This window comes from Periplaneta americana, chromosome 13, assembly GCF_040183065.1.
Source record: "Periplaneta americana isolate PAMFEO1 chromosome 13, P.americana_PAMFEO1_priV1, whole genome shotgun sequence".
Classification (NCBI taxonomy): domain Eukaryota; kingdom Metazoa; phylum Arthropoda; class Insecta; order Blattodea; family Blattidae; genus Periplaneta; species Periplaneta americana.
The window spans coordinates 96,795,786-96,814,180 of NC_091129.1; the positions used below are offsets into that span (position 1 = coordinate 96,795,786).

General features: G+C 37.7%; 1 protein-coding gene across 4 annotated transcripts in view; it reads left to right on the forward strand.

Annotated features, from left to right (window-relative positions):
- The first annotated feature begins 1,425 nt into the window (after window positions 1-1,425).
- Window positions 1,426-18,395, forward strand: part of LOC138712142 (cytochrome P450 4C1-like) — a 45,749-nt gene continuing 28,779 nt past the window's right edge. The window contains exons 1-2 of one of the 4 annotated variants that reach the window (XM_069843611.1): window positions 1,426-1,559; window positions 8,695-8,873. In XM_069843611.1, coding sequence (XP_069699712.1) covers window positions 8,699-8,873 — 175 coding nt within the window. In that variant the 5' untranslated portion in view covers window positions 1,426-1,559; window positions 8,695-8,698. Of the gene's footprint in view, window positions 1,581-1,628; window positions 2,127-8,694; window positions 8,874-18,395 lie in introns of those variants that run through there. The other 3 variants (XM_069843609.1, XM_069843610.1, XM_069843612.1) reach the window with 3 other exon arrangements.

Below are 18,395 nucleotides of genomic sequence, written 5' to 3' on the forward strand. Positions count from 1 at the left end.
CCATGCGAATGTATTCATTATGCAGTGTATATTATACTGTCTACAGCACATAAGCGTACAATATAGAGAATGAGGTTAAATTGAAAAATAATCATAATATGGATATTTAAACACATTTTTGAAAATGGCGGCTGTTCATTTCGGTAGAGGCTTCAGTTCTTTTGTGCATATTATCGCACTATAGACTATTGTATCTAATTCCAATTATTACCAGTTTCGTCCTCCGTACTAGTAACTCATGTTGAAATAATTCCGTACTTACTCTATAAAAGATTACCTTACTTAGGCCTACTGTAAATTCAATCTTCACCTCTGCCCGACCCGCACAGGTAAAATTATTTAGACATGCTGTCTACTATCCGTCCAAGTGGTTATGTCGCAGGATCGTAGAAAGGGGAAAAATCACGTGACAGTTAATTACTCAACAAGGCCCTTTTATTTAAGTTATTTTAAACAATTGTGTAATATTAAATAGACGTCCAATTCCTAACAGAAATTAATGTTTTAAGAAAAGATCTAAGACAGCCCAGCCCAGCCTTTACAGAGGGACGAGCAGAAGCAAGTGGGGGAAATCGGGATGCGACGTAGACTAATGGACGACAGTACCTGTGCGAAAATATGATTCAATATTGAAAGCTCTTTCGTCACTGGAAAACGCGAACATATTTCTGAAACATACTATACTCAGTAACTCACTGCGATCTTGGTTCTGTGTGCAGAACAGTTGGAACGTCATTAGTAGAGGGGTGGGAGTGAAGTACATTCTAAAACTCATGTACAATAAAAATTGAAGTAAAAATAAAATGATGTCACTGTACTATCCGACACTCGGCGATCATTTTCATTTGAAACTTTGAAAATGAATGTTGTTGTTTATTGCAGCAGGAACCGAAACCAGGCGAACAACATGCAAGAAAAGTAAGGTACGGAATAGATGTGATAAATAAATTAATGTAACAGTTAAATATAGGGAAAGCAAAATTGTACGCCATGTAAGTTTTCGGCATTCTAAAACTGTAATGCAAAACTCTAAATATTAAAAAAAAGAAACATCTTTTCAGACTTACGTTTTACCACATTTGTGACAATTTAAGTATGATTTCCAACAATTGTTCTCAACCTCATCAGCACTTTAGATCTTTCCGACATTAACTCTTATTATACAATGATTGTATTGTCTTGATTTTATAATACGCAATAATCGTATACAAAACACAGACCGTGCTTGCTTAGGCGTGCGTCAAATTCGCTTCCGCTGCCTGTACTTGAAATACGTCGACTACATTCTGTCCGGGGCGTCGTAAGTTCATCTCAGACTAATGCAAATATACCGATGTCACTGCCCTATTAATAATGTGTTTACCTCTGAGTAGCGAAAGTTGCTCTCTTTATATTGCGACTCATATTTGTAACATGAGACAAAAAATGGAACGGACTTTGAACGGAATGATGTAACTAAAACCACTAAATAAGGCCACCTGGTCTCGCCTCCGCAGTCATTACACTTCCAGAGCTCAAGAAGACAAGAGCGGCGCAGAAGAGCTTGTATTCACTCTCGGGTAAATCATTCAAGACTTTGTGTAAGATTTGTATATTCCTTATAACAGTGCACTTTTGACACACTTTTCTGCTATATCATACCTGATCTTCAATAACGTCGTAGACATAATTTATTCAAGGGTTGAATGTTGTTACATTCATTTTAGCTTCAATAGTGCTGTTCTAACAGGAAGGCACCTTGGACAGTTTGCATGTGAGGCTATAGTTCACTTGATGTAGTGATATGTAATCTCAGTGTCAAATAAACATGACAGTTCTATTAATTTACGCCTAGTTTTGAAATGAAAAGTCATCGTTACAGGTATGCGTGTTCTGGATAAGAGCGCTTCGGATAATATAGGCCTAACGGTGCAAAGTTTTCGCCGATAAAAGTTTCTCAGTCTGTCTGTTGTGTATTGAAGTGTAAAACGTGTGTATTACATTGTGCAAGATAAAAGTGGGTATTAGTCCTATTAATATTATGTCCGTGTTATCGGCGTAGCCGACTCTCAGATTTTGGTGGACACCCCTCAGCAGGAGTAAAAATAAATACAGTATTGTTGCTGCACAGCTGAAATATTTTGCGGGTGAGTATAATCATTTCGGTAAAATGTGTTTTACTTTGAAAAAAAAATATAAATTTTTATGTGCAGACATGTTAGAGGTTTACAAAAGCGCAATAGTTTTGTGTATAAATTTAATTAATTAGTGTAACTTGTTACATCAATTAAATTGATTAATTTTACTTTCTTTATTTTACGGAGTACCTACATATTTTGTACATTTTATTTTGTTTCATAAAATTATTAATTTCGTTTCTTTGACCAATTCAATAAAATATAGGCACTTGGATACACATAGCTATAAAGGAGTAAGGAAATTTCTAAATTGTTTGTATTTTCTTCAGACCCATCTCCATTCCATGAAAAAATTTTATTTGCAATTTTATTTGCACATTTTATTAAATTTGTTAATTGTGATTATCTTATAATACACCATCTAATGAAACCTTCATTATTAAAATTTAAAAAGGAAACATACTCTGAATTTGCCGTACAACCATTTCAGAGTTGAGTTCTACATCATCAACAGTCTACTGAGTTACGAAATGGCCGTACGACAAATTCAAAGCATATTGCCTTTTTTAACACTATAAAATATTAAAGTTAAATAACACGTTGTACACACATGAATACAGAGTAACTCCGTGAAAGTATTGTTGAAGTATTCTCGCAAGGTTAGGAAAAATTGAATAAAATCATTTAAACGTAGCCCTTGTGTCAGAAGGCAAAAGGAAGTAAGCCCGAAAACTGGATTTTCAGGTTATTGTTAATTGATGTGGGCTAATATTTAATGCTTGTTTTTATATTGGTACTCCCGAATTACAGAAATGGATAATTGCGTATACAGAGTGAACTGTGGTTATTCTTCGAGATATTTCAAACAAAATAGTTTAATACAATTTTGCTCGTTTTTGCTTCTCTTTCGAGATAAAAATTGCTTTATATGAAATATTTCATAGTGTGTTTTGAGAAAGCCACTGATTTAATTCCCATTATGCTCAGTCCATTTAAGAGAGAAGTGTATTATGGTAATAATTTATTGAAAGAATTTCAGTTTTGTCTTTTTCAATGTGCACAAATTTGAACTGAACAAATGTAATATTTTAAAATTCCCTTTCTGAACGAAAAGTTACATTGTCCGGATCAAATTTCTGCACATTTAAAGGACAAAACTAAAATTCTTTCTATCATTTATTATTATAATACACTGCAGTCTTAAATTAACTGAGCATATTTGGAAATGAATCAATGACTCTTCCAAAACACTCTATGAAATGTTTAATAAAAAACAATTTTTGTCTCGTAAAGAAAACCCTCCTCAAATTACATGACATTACTTAAGGTTACTCTGCATATTTCGATATTTAAAGGAATTAAGTTATAAAGCTCATATGCAAAGTGGTACATTATCTCAAATGGAGATTTTGGATTTCCGTTCTTCTGGCTTCCGAGGTAAGAGTATCGGTATAGTGAGGGGCACGGCTCCCTTCAAAGAAATTACTGGGGGGACGCAACACCCCTACCCCCCCTAACCGGGCAAGCACTTTTTCTATCTTGTTAGCATTGTCTTCCCTCCTCTTCGAATCTATTAAGATGTAATTTGAAAAACTTATTACAATATACCTTTTCGCATTCAGTTTGTACGAAAATAATTTCAATTAAATTATAAAAACAAGACTGAACTATACGTAACCGTGTAATAATCTCAAATATGCATGCAAATCTATAATAATTTTAACGCGAAACCTTTAACTTAAGCGCTTGTCAATCGAGAAATCTCTTCACACTTTCTATTAACACTGTGACTTCATTAATTAGAGTAATAATAATAATAATAATAATAATAATAATAATAATAATAATAATAATAATGATTTATTTAACCTGGCAGAGTTAAGGCCATACGGCCTTCTCTAACACTCAACCAGGAGTAAAAACTGCGTTATAGAAACACTACAAATTTACAAAGTACATACAAAACCGAATAAGATAATAATAATAATAATAATAATAATAATAATAATAAAATGTAAACAACAAGTAAGAAGAAATCAGACATAATATATAACATACAGAAAGAAAGAAAAAAGCATAATAAAATGTGAACAGCAGGTCAAAAATAAATTAGGCCTACAAAGTATAAAAAATAAGACAATTATTGATAATAATAATAATAATAATAATAATAATAATAATAATAAGAATAGTAATGATAATAATAATGATAATAATATTAATAATAATAATAATAATAATAATAATACTAATAGTAGTAATACAATCGTGCAGTACAAAGCATACAATGAATACAATATTTTTAAGTATACACAGTAAGGAAAATTATGTTTATATATAGCTCAACTTATCACATTAGAGATATACCATTATCGGAAAATATGAAAACAAAAATATAAAATAAGTTAAATATCACTAGAACATTAAAAAAAATGTGAATACGTGGAAACATGCAATACAACACTTGTCATAATAGTAAGTTAGTTTGGCAACTCGTCATAAGATAATTTTCTAACTTTGATTTGAAAGATTTCAATGTTCGGCAGCCCTTGACTTCAGGCGGCAGAGAGTTCCAGTGACGAGAGGTATCAACAGTGAAAGATGAGGAATACAGAGATGATGTGTGAAGTGGAATTTCTAGCGTGTTATCGCGTTGTGATCGAGTATTAATATTATGATAGCGAGAGAGAGTATGAAAACGAGCGAATAAATAATAGGGGGATGAAGTGTGCATAATTCGATATAGGAGAGAAAGTGAGTGCAGATTTCTCCTCTCATGTAACCTAAGCCATGATAACTTCTCGAAAGAAGGTGAGATATGATCATAGTATCGAACATTAAAAATGAAGCGGACGCACGCGTTATGAACACGCTGTAGTTTCTGGGCGGAATCAATCCTGAGATCACTGAACAAAACGTCGCAATAATCGAAATGAGGTAGAATGAGTGTCTGTACCAGCGTCTGTTTTAATTTAGATGGATAATGATACAATCTTTTTAGTGAATGGAGAATAGAGAATGCCTTCTTACATGTATATTTAATATGCGTATCCCAACTAAGATTAGATTCGAAATGCACTCCGAGATTTTTTACGGTAAAGCTAAACGGGATGATTGTTTTATTCAGTTTCACAGGTGGAATATTCAGGTCGTTGACTTCAGGAATTAATCTACGATTCGCGAACAGAATAGCCTGTGATTTACATGCGTTTAGGTTAAGCCCAAATTGTTGAGACCAGGAAGAGATGGAATCAAGATCTTCATTAAGACTATTAATGCTATCATTTAGTGCATCAGGACGCGCTGAAATATACAATTGAACGTCGTCTGCATATATTTGATATCTGCAGTGCTTAAATGATTTAGAAATTCCATTTATATAAATAGAGAAGAGCAAGGGGCCTAATACTGATCCCTGAGGAACTCCTGTATCTACAGTACGCCAGGATGAGAAACGATTATTAGATATGACACGCTGCTGGCGGCCAGTAAGGTAGGAGTACGTCCAGGTGATAGCACTATCAGACAGGTGTAGCGTTTGTAGTTTAGTCAATAGTAGATCGAAGTCAACAGAATCAAAGGCTTTGCTATAGTCTAATAAAACTAGTACAGTAGCCTGTCGTTTATCCATGGCTGCGCGTATGTCCTCAGTAACATTCAACAAAGCAGTAGAAGTGCTATGGCCATTTCTGAATCCTGATTGTAAAGGGTCTAAAAGATTAAATTCTATTAGGTAGTCTGACAACTGCTTATGAATGATGCGTTCCAAGGCTTTTGATAAAACGGGAAGAATGGAGTTTGGCCTATAGTCTTTTGCAGAAGTTGGTGAATTTACTTTAGGAAGTGGGCGTACCAAAGCTGTTTTCCAGAGTTGCGGATAAACAGACGTGATAACTGAAGAATTGAAAATATGGGTTATTACAGGAAGCACGATATCAACTAACTTATTGATAAAGACTATGCTTATGTTGTCAGAGCCTTGTGCTTTAGATTTAATGCTTTTTTATGAGCCCTTCTTACTTCAGAATCAGTAATGTGCGAGAAGAAAAATTTTTCGCGAGAAGGAGGAGGATTAGCTAGGAGAGTATTAATTGTATTTAGTTTTGACTGTTTTTCAGGTCGTATAATGGGAGGTGAGGTAAAGTATTCATTGAGTTTTTCAAGTGGTATGTTTATAACTTCAGCTTCTGATGCTTTCTTCCCTACTCCCATATCACGTAAGTTATTCCAAAGACACCGCGGGGGAATGGACGGGTCGACGAGACTCAGAGCGTGACGGCGTTTAGCATTCCTAATGCTTTGTGTCGTTTTGTTTCTAAGTTTTTTGTAGTTGTTAAAGTTTTCGTCAGATTTGTTGTTTCTGTACTTCCGGAAAGCAGCGTCACGTGACGTCATAAGATTACGAATACTGTCATTCAGCCATGGGGCGGGTCGGTGGGTGACTCGTCTCTTCTTGAAAGGTGCATGTTTGTCGAATAATTGTATTATCATGTCATTAAAGGTGGCAACTTTTTCGTCAACTGTGATTAAATTAAAAATAGTATGCCATGGCATTTGTAAGACGTCAGAAGTTAGTTGGTCGTTGTCAATGCCTGTTAGATCTCTGTAAGTAATTACCTTAGCTGCATTTTTTGGGCACTGAAGAGAGTACTCGGCAAAAATAAGATCATGACCAGATATTCCCTGAACTGGTAACTGTCCTGAAGTTAGAATTCTATCAGAATTATTCGTAATGATTAGGTCAATTAAAGTATCGGAAGTAGGTGTGTGGTGGGTAGGATTGAGTGGAAGAATTGTTAGATTGAAAGTTTCGAACAAATTACGGAGTTGATTAGTCCCATTTGATCTGACTGCCAGAAGATTTAAATTGAAATCCCCCATAACCAAGACATGTTCATATTGCGGTAAAAGATCGGCTAACGGGCTTTCTAAATCGGATAGATGTCCATATTTGGGAGGCTTATAAATAACTGCTAAGAGACATTTATGAAGACTTGCTTGTATTTCTACGAACAAATATTCGGGTCGTAATGCATCGCCTTGTGATTTTAGAATAATTTTAGGGTGCAGATCATTCCTAATATATGCACAAACTCCACCTCCTCGTTTGTATAATCTGTCATTTCTACATAAAGTATAGCCGTTTAAGTGAACGAGTGAGGAAGATAATGAGGGTTTTAGCCACGTCTCGCTAACAAGAATACATTGAACATCTATATTAGTGAAAATAGAAGAGAATTCCTGGAAATGAGGAATAATGCTTTGACAATTTAAATGTGCTATTTTCAAAGATTTGGGGTCAGGTGAGAAAGACTGCTTTAACAGCTGAGAGGTAGACAACAGAGGGGTTGGGGAGGATGACAGACAAATGGATAGAGTTGTGGGAACAGGTTGTCGACAGTGAGGAGGGTCGGGGAGGCTAGACGCGCCATCAGCCTGAGGGCATGCCACAGAAAGCGGGACGATATAGGCAATAGTGCCAACCTAACTAAAAATAGACTAAATTTACTGAGGTAATGTAATGCAACTAAATATAGTATTACTACAATAATTAAATAATTAGTATTAAATTATTAAACTATTACTTTCTTAATACAACAAACAACTTATGAGGAGTTGCCTTGACTTACTAAGTATGTATCTCAGCCATACGGGTGATCCTTCTTTTCGTGTCGCCGCTTTTTACAATGATGACGCCGTCTTGAGTCCACACGTTGGTTTGTCCAAATTTAGTAATCGCTTCGCGTAAGATGCTGTGGCGAGTTTTCGTCAAGTCTTCACGAATTGTCCAGCCAGAATTTTTTAATTTTCTTTTGTTTCGGAAGACCTCGCTTCTCTTCCTGTAACTAGCGAATTTCACAATTATTGGTCTGGGTCGATTCTCGTCTCTCCTACCAACTCTATGGCTCCTATCAATGTCTGCCAGACTCAAGTCCACCCCTACCTTCTCCGCCACACTAATCGCTAACACGTCGGTGTCCTCACCATTGTTCTCACCTACACCGAAAATACGCAGTCACTGGCGTCGCTGGTATTGTTCTAAGTCGTCCAGCTTGTATTCTAGCTCCTCGATCCGACGATCTTTTTGCTCCAGAGCACTTTTGAAGTCACTAATTAAGTCTTTGTTGAAGTCGAGATTTTTCTGGAGTTCCACCACCACTGCACTCGTCACCGCGTCCTTGATTGTGTCGGCGAGAACTCGAACCATGCCCGCGTCTTGTAGCATGTCCCGTAGCGCCTTTAGTGACTGATATTACGATTTAAAACGAAGTATTTTTGAATCCAGCAATCCGTGATAAACATGAAAGAGAGGAAGTTGTTTTTATGGACTTCAATTTTTAATCCACAACACGTCGTTTTCCTCAGTTTCAAATGCAATAGTAGCTTTATCCGTTTACATATTTACATTAAGGCCTACAATGTGTTATGTTATGATTTTAGTAGTAGTATGAAAGTGACAATTAATTTATCTATTATTATTCCTACACAAATGGGGATAAAAAAGACAAAATCAGTTATTTTAACACAGTTTCAAATGAACCCATGGGTGACGGGGCCGTGTTGTTCCTGATTTCAGAGCCATGGAGCCTTTGTCGCTGCTCATAGGGGGCGCGCTGTTTCTCATCGCTATGGTGTTCCTATTCTCTTCTGTTAAAAATAAGTCGCATATTGCAAAACAAGTGGATAAGTTGCCTGGACCTACTGCATACCCACTTGTTGGCACAGGACTGCCAATGCTCTTTCTGAAGAGAAATGGTGAGTGCTTGAGACAAACAGTATAAGTCTGGTTCAGAAAGTAACTTCGCATTAATTAGCATGCAAACATTTTGTATATCGTTATATTTTTAATTAAAGGTTTTAATCATGCTACCAATGATATTCTCATCTGTTGTTTTCCTGATTTTGCCGATTAATTGTACCACAGGAAGTGTAACTTTCAGTTTGCTTCTCTTTCTTGGAGATTCACTTTGCCGAGAAGTTAAGGACTAATCTTGGTATTATGTGCACAGTGTTATCATTACGGTATCAGGATAGTCATTCTTTCCGTGTGTTTTGTTTACAAACATTAACTAGGACTGTACTGTCCACCCTCTTCCAACAGTTAATGTTTGTAAACAAAACCCAAGGACCAAGGATGCCCATCCTGATACAGCTACTTCATCTGAACCGTTATCATATGTATTGCGCCCCCAAGTTAAATTTGCGTCCCGTGAATGCAAGCGACGAGCGCTAGTAGCTATACTGTCCGTTACTCAGGAGAAAACGAGCGGAAAGAATGTGACCTTCTTGACTATCGCTGCTGATTATTATAAACATCGCTCAGATAAGCATCCCTGTAGCCAGGTTATTACTCGTGCAGGAAACATGAGTAACAATGCGTATGGAAATTAAAGCTAAGTTGAACAGAAGGAGACCTAATGTCTCCGCTTACTGCAGTACAAACATTGCACGTATTGTCGTAAGTTATCTGTTCACATCCCTTCCTCCTCAGTCCGCTCTCGTCTTCTCCTGAGTCACCGACAGTACTTATTCTAGTTGTTAGTATACAACCTACTGTTTCGTCTTGCATTACAAGAGATAATGCAATGAGTGAAGTATTATATATATATATATATATATATATATATATATATATATATATATAATGTGTGTAAGAAACATGGTGAATAACATTAACACTTTCATTGTGTTTATACGGATGTAATCTCATACAACTCGCTGACACGAACAGTAAACACCTCTTTATTAGATAATATTTACTCATAGATCACAAAGGATAGAGGGAGAGGTAACTGTGATTCACATTCTTTCCGGACGCAGATTTAACTTGGGCGCTTAGTACAAGAATAATGAAGTATATAGCGTGAAAGTGAAATAATCCTGCAGGATCACTGTTGCCAAGACATCGCCCTACAATGTCGCTAACTTTTCAACAAAAAGTAGCTAAATCTCTCCAAAGTTTGTTAAAAACTCCCCAGGAATGTCGCTAAAAATTAATAATATATATCACTAAATAAGAATAAGAAAAACATACATATGTGGAGGAAAATATAATTTCCTTGTCATGATCCTTTTATGAGGAGTCTGGTTGTATTGTTGACGGCTGTGATGTTGAGGTGGAAGGTGTGGGAACAGCTGATTGTGAATACACTGCACTTGATCCAATCATTGACACTTCACTTTCTGGCAAATTTTAAGTATGGAAATTTTCACCCAAGCGTTTGACCACAATTTTTTTTGTGAAATATAACACTTTTTAAATGTTATATATTAATATATATTAAAACCAGCAAAAACTACAGTCTCATTTGCTTCACACGAACTGTAGGCACAAAATTCCAAAACTCAACTGCCTCGGGTCGGTTCGGAGTGGAAATCTTCACGTTGCGGGGAAGAATCAAGAATTAGCTGGAGTTCACGACTCGTCACGTGCCAATCAAAGTTGCCACAGTTTATCGATGTTGGAGCAGTAGCATTGAGAGAGAGAGAGACCTAACCCGTGAGAATCACTGAATCAGCATCTTTCACCCCTGATCACTGATCACAAATATATGAGATCAGGGCTTTCATGTATGAATCATTAGACTACTCAACATACACCTATGCCTCTTCTAAAAAAGAAGTGCGTTACTTCAGTTGAATGTTTTAACTTACAAGAAAGGAAAAAGTGTAAGAATATAAAAATCAGCAGAAAAGTAGCTAATCGTATTTCACAAAATTTGTCGCCGAGACTGATTCAAAATTCCCTAGATTTAGCGACTTATCGCTAAATATGGCAACACTGTGCAGCATGAAAGGGAGATAGGGTACACTTAGGTTCTAAATGAATAGAATGCCAATATTACACTTTGTGATTAAATGCACCCTTAATTACAAACTTGACTTGGAAGTTTCAGCAGTCTGACATCGTCGCCGCTAACATACCCATCTTTCTTCTCGTAATGCAGATATAAGAGGTCAACGAACTCAGGCCCGTCTCCCTTAGTGAACTACCTCCCATCTTCCTTTCTGTTTACAATGTAGCAAGTGATCGCATCGGTCAGTGGCTTGAAATTAGTTGGTTTTAAATTAAATTTATACCAAAAACGAGCTACCGGCGTGGCTCAGTCGCTTAAGGCGCTTGCTTGCCTGTCTGAAGTTGCGCTCGGGTGCGGGTTCGATCCCCGCTTGGGGTGATTACCTGATTGGGTTTTCCCCGAGGTTTTCCCCAACCGTAAGGTGAATACCAGGTAATCTATGGCGAATCCTCGGCCTCATCTCGCCAAATATCATCTCCCTATCACCAATCTCATCGACGCTAAATAACCTCGTAGTTAGTACAGCGTCGTTAAATAACCAACTAAAAAAAAAACGAAAACCGTCCACGCTATTGAAATACGCCAGAGGGACAAATGATACACTGGATTTCCTATTTAAATTGACAAAAATTACGATCTTACTCGTAAGAATTACCGAATAATAGGGTGTTAAACATTTGGGAAAACCTTTTGTTCTGAGATAACTCCGGAATTTCCACTAACATGGTATTACATTTTTTTATGTACAAAACGAGCTATTTCCTATGAAAATCTGCAGGGTTATATCACTTCCACTCTGCATTGTTGTAGTAGCCTAATTTCTCCTGGACCCCCAGAGGCAGTGGTACAGTTTATGAGGAGAAATGTCTTAATCTTTATAATTAAAATTCAACATACTTACTCGTATTACTCATGAATTTGTATTAATTTTAGACCTAGTGAAGTGGAAGAAAAGGCTTCAAGGCTTAAAGCTGCCAGAAAATATCATCATCATCATCATCATCATCATCATCATATGTGTCAGAGGAATAACAATTGCTTATATGAATCTGAAGTTTGACTAGTGTAATATGTAGCTAGTCGGCGATGTATACAATGGAGCGGGAAAGGAACTGGCCACTCTACCCCATTATCTCATGGCCTAGTTGCCTCGTAAGTGGTGTCTTGTTGGTATCTCTTCTGTGGTTCAGACCTGTCTTCGGACAGTTGATTAAACAATATTAGTATTATTATTATTATTATTATTATTAATATTAATATTATTATTATTATTATTATTATTATTATTATTATTATTATTATTATTATTTTGTTTCTCTCTATTGCTATTTATCATAGTCCGAAGCCTAGCACTGCAGCCTCTAGTAAACTTGCGCCGTACTGCTATTATCGTAGGAATGCTGTTTTAAATTTCTAACGGTCCTGTCTTTATAGATTCCTTGACTCAGATGTTTTGTGCCATCTGTTAATTTAGCCTGCACGCCTTAACGGTTCCTACGCAGTCCCGCTACAGTGCCCTCCATCCTCCTATGAAAGCATATAATATAATCCTGGCCACGTTACAATGATGTCTATTGTTTGAGCGTAAAGGAAGGACTTAAGACAACAAACATTATCGAATAAAAACCATCAAGTGCAGTGGTTGATTGAAGTTATCGAATAAAAACCATCAAGTGCACTGGTTGAAGTTATCGAATAAAAACCATCAAGTGCACTGGTTGAAGTTATCGAATTGTTTGATAATTGAGAAAAAATCGAATGAATTCATTACATTTAAAAATTAAAATGGAAACTATTGTGTTGATGCAAAACTTAGTAGAATTATTTCGTTGTGATAAAAGTTTTTATGCGAGATGAATAGAAGACAGGAATTAATCACTAACATATTCTCCTATATCTGTGACCCTGTGCCAACGCTGGGCTAGTTTTTCGATTCCGCGCGTGAAGAAATCTGCTCTTTTGGGGGGTAAAGAAGTCGTCAAGCCAAGTTGTAGGCCCCAAGTATCTTCGTTATCAAAGAAGTTCTTTTGAAGATTGTTGGATAGATAACGGAAAAGATGAAAATCTGAGGGCGCAAAATCAGCATGAGAAATGTGGAATCGCCTACTAACCAAGCTTTTCGATAGCTTCTTTCGTAATACGTGCTTTATCGTGATGCAGCAGCACTTGATGCAGTCTTCCCGGAAGTTTTTCTTCAATTGCAGCCGCAACGCTTTTGATTTGTTGGTAATAAATGTCAGCAGTTACGGTTACATTATTGGAAAGCAATTCGTAGTACACGACGTCTTCTTTATTTCACCAGACGCATATCTTCATCTTCTGTGGATGGACACTAACTATTGTACGGAATGATGTGCGTTGAAACGGCAGAACCATTTTCTTGCAGTGCTTCTTCAGATGGAATTCTCCCCGTACACGGCACAAAAGCTTCGAGCCGCTTCCGCTGCCTTTCCTCCTCTATTAAACTCAAGCAGAAAAATATGTCGGGGAAATGTTTGTTTTTTTTTTCAGTTGACATACTACTTTCCCCAGCCAGCAGCACTAGCTTTCTTCAAATCTGCAAAATTCAGGCGTAGTTACAAGTAAAACACTCCAAATAAAAATGAAAAATTATGAAGACTCTCCTAAGAACGCAGTGTTGTCATGAACAAAAATGCTACGAACTTGTGCATCAACCTAATAAATGAAAAAATGATTCACTGTTTGAGCGGAAGTAGATGGATACGGTGACACGTCTCGCCTTTCTACAACCACAGAGTCCACGGAGCTCGCGTGCGCCGCCTATTACTTGCGCACTCCTTGCCGTCTCTTATACTCCGCAGTGGTGTTCTTGGACTTGTCTGATTTGTCTTAGGATTCCTTCTTCTTCTGTTGTGTTCGTTCTCTCAACGTTTGAATTTCGAGGTAAGTTTAAGTTAACTTGCGTGACTACTTAAAAATTGAGAGTCGGATAAATTTTTCTCGTTAATTTAGTCGATCTCGTCACGCTAGATTGATCAGCATCTCAAACATCCGGATCGGTTCAGATTTCACTAATACTGTGGGCCGGGGGAAGGGGGGGGGGACTGGCGAAAAGCTCTTTTGGAGACATGTCTTGCCAAACCTGTCTCGGCGGCATCAAGGACTAGACCGGTTTCGTGCGGCTGTTTACGGTTAGGTCTACGGCACTTCTTTCTATACTCTACAAGGTGGTATATATTTCGTTTCGCTATGTTTATATATTCGAACGTTATAAGCAATTCTAATGTAACACTTTTCAGGATGGCATCGCTACCGAGCGGTTTGCGTCCTAAAGTGCGAATGCAAATGCTTAGTTCTAAGATGGTCGTCTCAAAAGTAAGTTTGAAATATGTTTATCATCTGTAAACTTGATGCTAGACTGATTGTAATTGAAGAGCTTTCCCCCAAAATGAGTTAAGTCCATAAAAATGAAAAAAAAAATGTTTTGCTGTATTTCTACTATTTTTTGCATTCGTCAGGTATCTGTTGTAGGTTTCCCTCCAAACCAACTTTTATGAAGTAAATATAGAAGCAGAAATATGACGGTTTCACGCAAAACAAGCTAGGTCCATAGCTCGATTTCCATCGAAACTGGTAAGTCCTTCCCGCATTTGTGCATGAAACAGAATATTTTGCACCTTTACATTTGTTCAGGAAACAGAAGTCCTTTGTGCATGAATCTTTATTCAAGAATCAGCTGAGTATTAAGATGGACACTGCCAGGCAAGACATGGAGAAGGACAGAGGTTTTCACAGTGACAATTCGCAGGTTATAAGTAGGGCTCAAAAAAATGAACAAAAAATCACATAAAATTACCTATAAAATGGCCTTAATTTTCTGAAAGTATGTAATTACAAAAGTAACCATGATTTTAGTAGTTGTTTTAATTTTATTGGGTTATTTTGCGACGCTGTATCAACATCTAGATTATTTAGCGTCTGAATGAGATGAAGGTGATAATGCCGGTGAAATGAGTCCGGGGTCCAGCACCGAAAGTTATCCAGCATTTGCTCATATTGAGTTGAGGGAAAACCCCGAGAAAAACCTCAACCAGGTAACTTGCCCCGACCGGGATTCGAACCCGGGCCACCTGGTTTCGCGGCCAGAAGCGCTGACGGTTACTCCACAGGTGTAGACGATTTTAGTAGTAAAATACAAACAAAATAATAGTATAATTCCAACTGTGGAAATATATTTTCACCAAAATCAGTCACTAACTGTTGCAAAAGACTTTCTCTGCTTTGTTTGTCTTTCTGCAATTTTACGTCTCCATTGGTGTGATACAATATGCTGACTGCAGGCACTGCGGCTGCAGTATTTGATCTATAGCGTTGAATAGGGGAAGCATGTACGAGGAACGAGTGATCAACAGTAAAGGTAGATGGAAAGGAAAATCCTTGTAAGACGAAATCGAATTACTATCTGCAGTAGGTTCTCGAATGTAGACTTAGCAGAAAAGGACAAAAATGCAAAAAAAAAATACAGAAAATTTCCTAAAATATTACCAACAAATAATGAAATACCGAAAAATGCAAAATAAAAATAAGATATGTTAGTTCGTGTCGAAATGAAACGAGTTTGTATTGCATCCTGCACTAAGATGTTTCAGAAAAAAAAAAATATTTCATCAACTTCCGAGCCTTAACTATTAGTGAAATACACATTAGCGATTGGAATTAAATTATCGGCCAGAAGATATAAAGGAGACAGCAAGCGAGTGCGTGGTGAGTAAAAGTATCATGTTTACATGGTTCCGTCTATTTCCGTGTATTGCTAGAATTTTCGCCCTATTATTGTCAGATTTCGCCATTCACTCCAAGGTGGGGTCGAGGTGTACGTTGAGAATTTTTTATAAATGTAAGATATACATTTACAAACACAAAACGTGTTTTGTACTGTTCCTGGGATTTTGATCAATAAAAAGCATCATACAGAATTTGTATCAATTTATATCTTTAGAAATGGTCCTATTTAAAACATATATTTAAACTGAAAATGTATTATTTTACTTATGCTGAAAATACGTATTCGTGTGCACAATAATGAGAAACCGTCAGGAAATATCCAGCATAAATCGAACCAGCATCCACAGTTTTTTTTGTCCTTCCTGTCCAAATAATGAAAATGGACTTAATTCGTTTTGGAAGAAAGCTCTCCAATTGTAGTGGAGTTTACGCATGATTTGAGTCTATCACATTGAGTAATTAGCCGCATTATTGAGCCGTTGGGATTTCACAAAGTATGTGGACGATGGGTCCCGGGAAACCTTTCTGAAGACCACAAAGCTCAGAGAATAGCTTGTGTCCGATATTTTTTCAACAATATATCGTTGGCGGCCAAAACTTTGTTGAACTCGTTATCACTGGTGAGGAGACATGGGTGAATAATCACATCCCAGAAACGAAAAGGAGTGGAAGTATCCAGATGCTCCGCGAACTAAAAAATTCAGGGTCGTGAATTCGGCTGGCAATATGATGGCTACCATAGTCTTCTGGGCTCATAAAGGTGTGTTGCTGTTCGATTTCTTTTTGGTAGATAGTGCACAATAGTTTGTACACAACACACGATGCACTGTGTTTCTTGATTTAACACTTTTTTCACATAATCTCCATGGTGACTGAGACATTTGTCTGACCGTGAGACCTGCACTCATATCCCCATGACCCCGGCAATTTTTCTAAATTTAATTAATGATTACATCCTACCCTGCCTATACTGTCTTCGTAATTGAGTCAACATAAAGCCAAATGGCTGGTTTCTAATTTGAGACGATTCAACGAGGCTCAAGATAATCACCTCCTACCTAATAGCCAAATTGGCTAGTCTCTTATATGAGACAACTCATCCTGCCTAAGGTATTCCGTGGTTTTCCTCAGGCGTAAGACAAATGTCGGAATAAGCCTAGAAGAAATGGGCTACGGACCTATATGCCCTTCCCCATATATTCCCCCTTTTCTAACAAACGACGTAATGCCCTAGTGCAGAACCTATAATTTGCCTATTAAATGTGCGCGGTCACTCATTTAGTCGCAATGCGAAAGGACAGGGAACCTTTCAATTTGCAGATTCAGAATTCACGGCGTTTCTTCTGACGGCCTTCACCTGCCTTGTCATCGAACAACAGATGACAGAGTCTTCTCGACTCCTTGCACTGCGAAATGGCAAAGCCCCTTTCAATGTGCAAGATAACACCTGCCATCCTAACGGCAAACAAACGAATCTTCTCGACTCTACCTGCACTGCGATATGACACAGTTCATTTCAATGTGAAGATTTACACCAGCCATTTGTTCCTCGTCCCGTCCTGTGATCACTTTGATCACATTTCCGCCCCCTCGCGCGCATGTGGTACCTAAGAGATTACGTCCATTTTCGGTTTTCCCCTTCAACATTTTCTAGAGCTCCTACAGTGGAGCAACGTAACCCGGAATGAGACAAGTGGCCAACAGGCTTGGAGCTCACATAGCCTATTTAGTTCTTACAGCCCCGAAACCCTTGCAAGGACGCGTTTGCGTACCTTTTAAATTTTGTCCTTCCAATTATCCTCTTTCAATTCAATTCAAATCGATTTCTTGAAGAAGGAAGCAACAATTAATGCGGCTATATAGCCTACGATGCTTCAGCGGTGAAATGCTAGCTCAACGGTCAGAATAACACATTTTACAACAGTGGCATCGAAAACTTGTCTCACTGTCAGAAAAATGTCTCAGTCACCATGGAGACTATGTAAACAAAATTGTTAAATCAAGAACGCGGTGCATAGTGTGTTGTGTACAAACTATTGTGCACTATCTACCGAACAGTAATTGGAGACAGTTTTTGCCCTTTTAGAGCCTCGTGGTACCACCTCTTGTTGCTATAACAACAGCCACCTTGTCAGGCATGCTCTTCACTAGTTTGTGTAGGATATCCACTGGAATACGTCACCATTCCTCTTGTAACATGGCACTCAGTTGGACAATGGGAGTTGGTCCCATGTTTCGGTGGCTACTATGCAGTGGTATGCAGACAATAATGTTCACCGGTTGGACTAGCCTGCAGAGTCCTGATCTCAATCCCATTGAGCACCTGTAGGACGAATTGGACCGGCGATTGAGGTTTCGGGAGATGCGGCCAACTTCCATTGTCCAACTGAGTTCCATGTTGCAGGAGGAATGGCGACGCATTCCAGTGGATATCCTACACAAACTAATGGAGAGCATGCCTGACAGGATGGCTGCTGTTATAGCAACAAGAGGTGGTACCACGAGGTTCTAAAGGGGCAAAAACAGTGGCCAATTACTTTTTGGTAGATAGTGTATAATATTGAGAAATATACATTGTATTACCTGACCATTCTGTTTATGGAATGGCAGTTACTTGTACTAATACACAGAGCGCCGCTATTACGTCACCTGTGCAGTACGATCGCTCTCTTATTCTTGTCATAGACTATGTCTTTCTCTTTCCCACAGAGTAGCAACATAAAATCGCAACGCC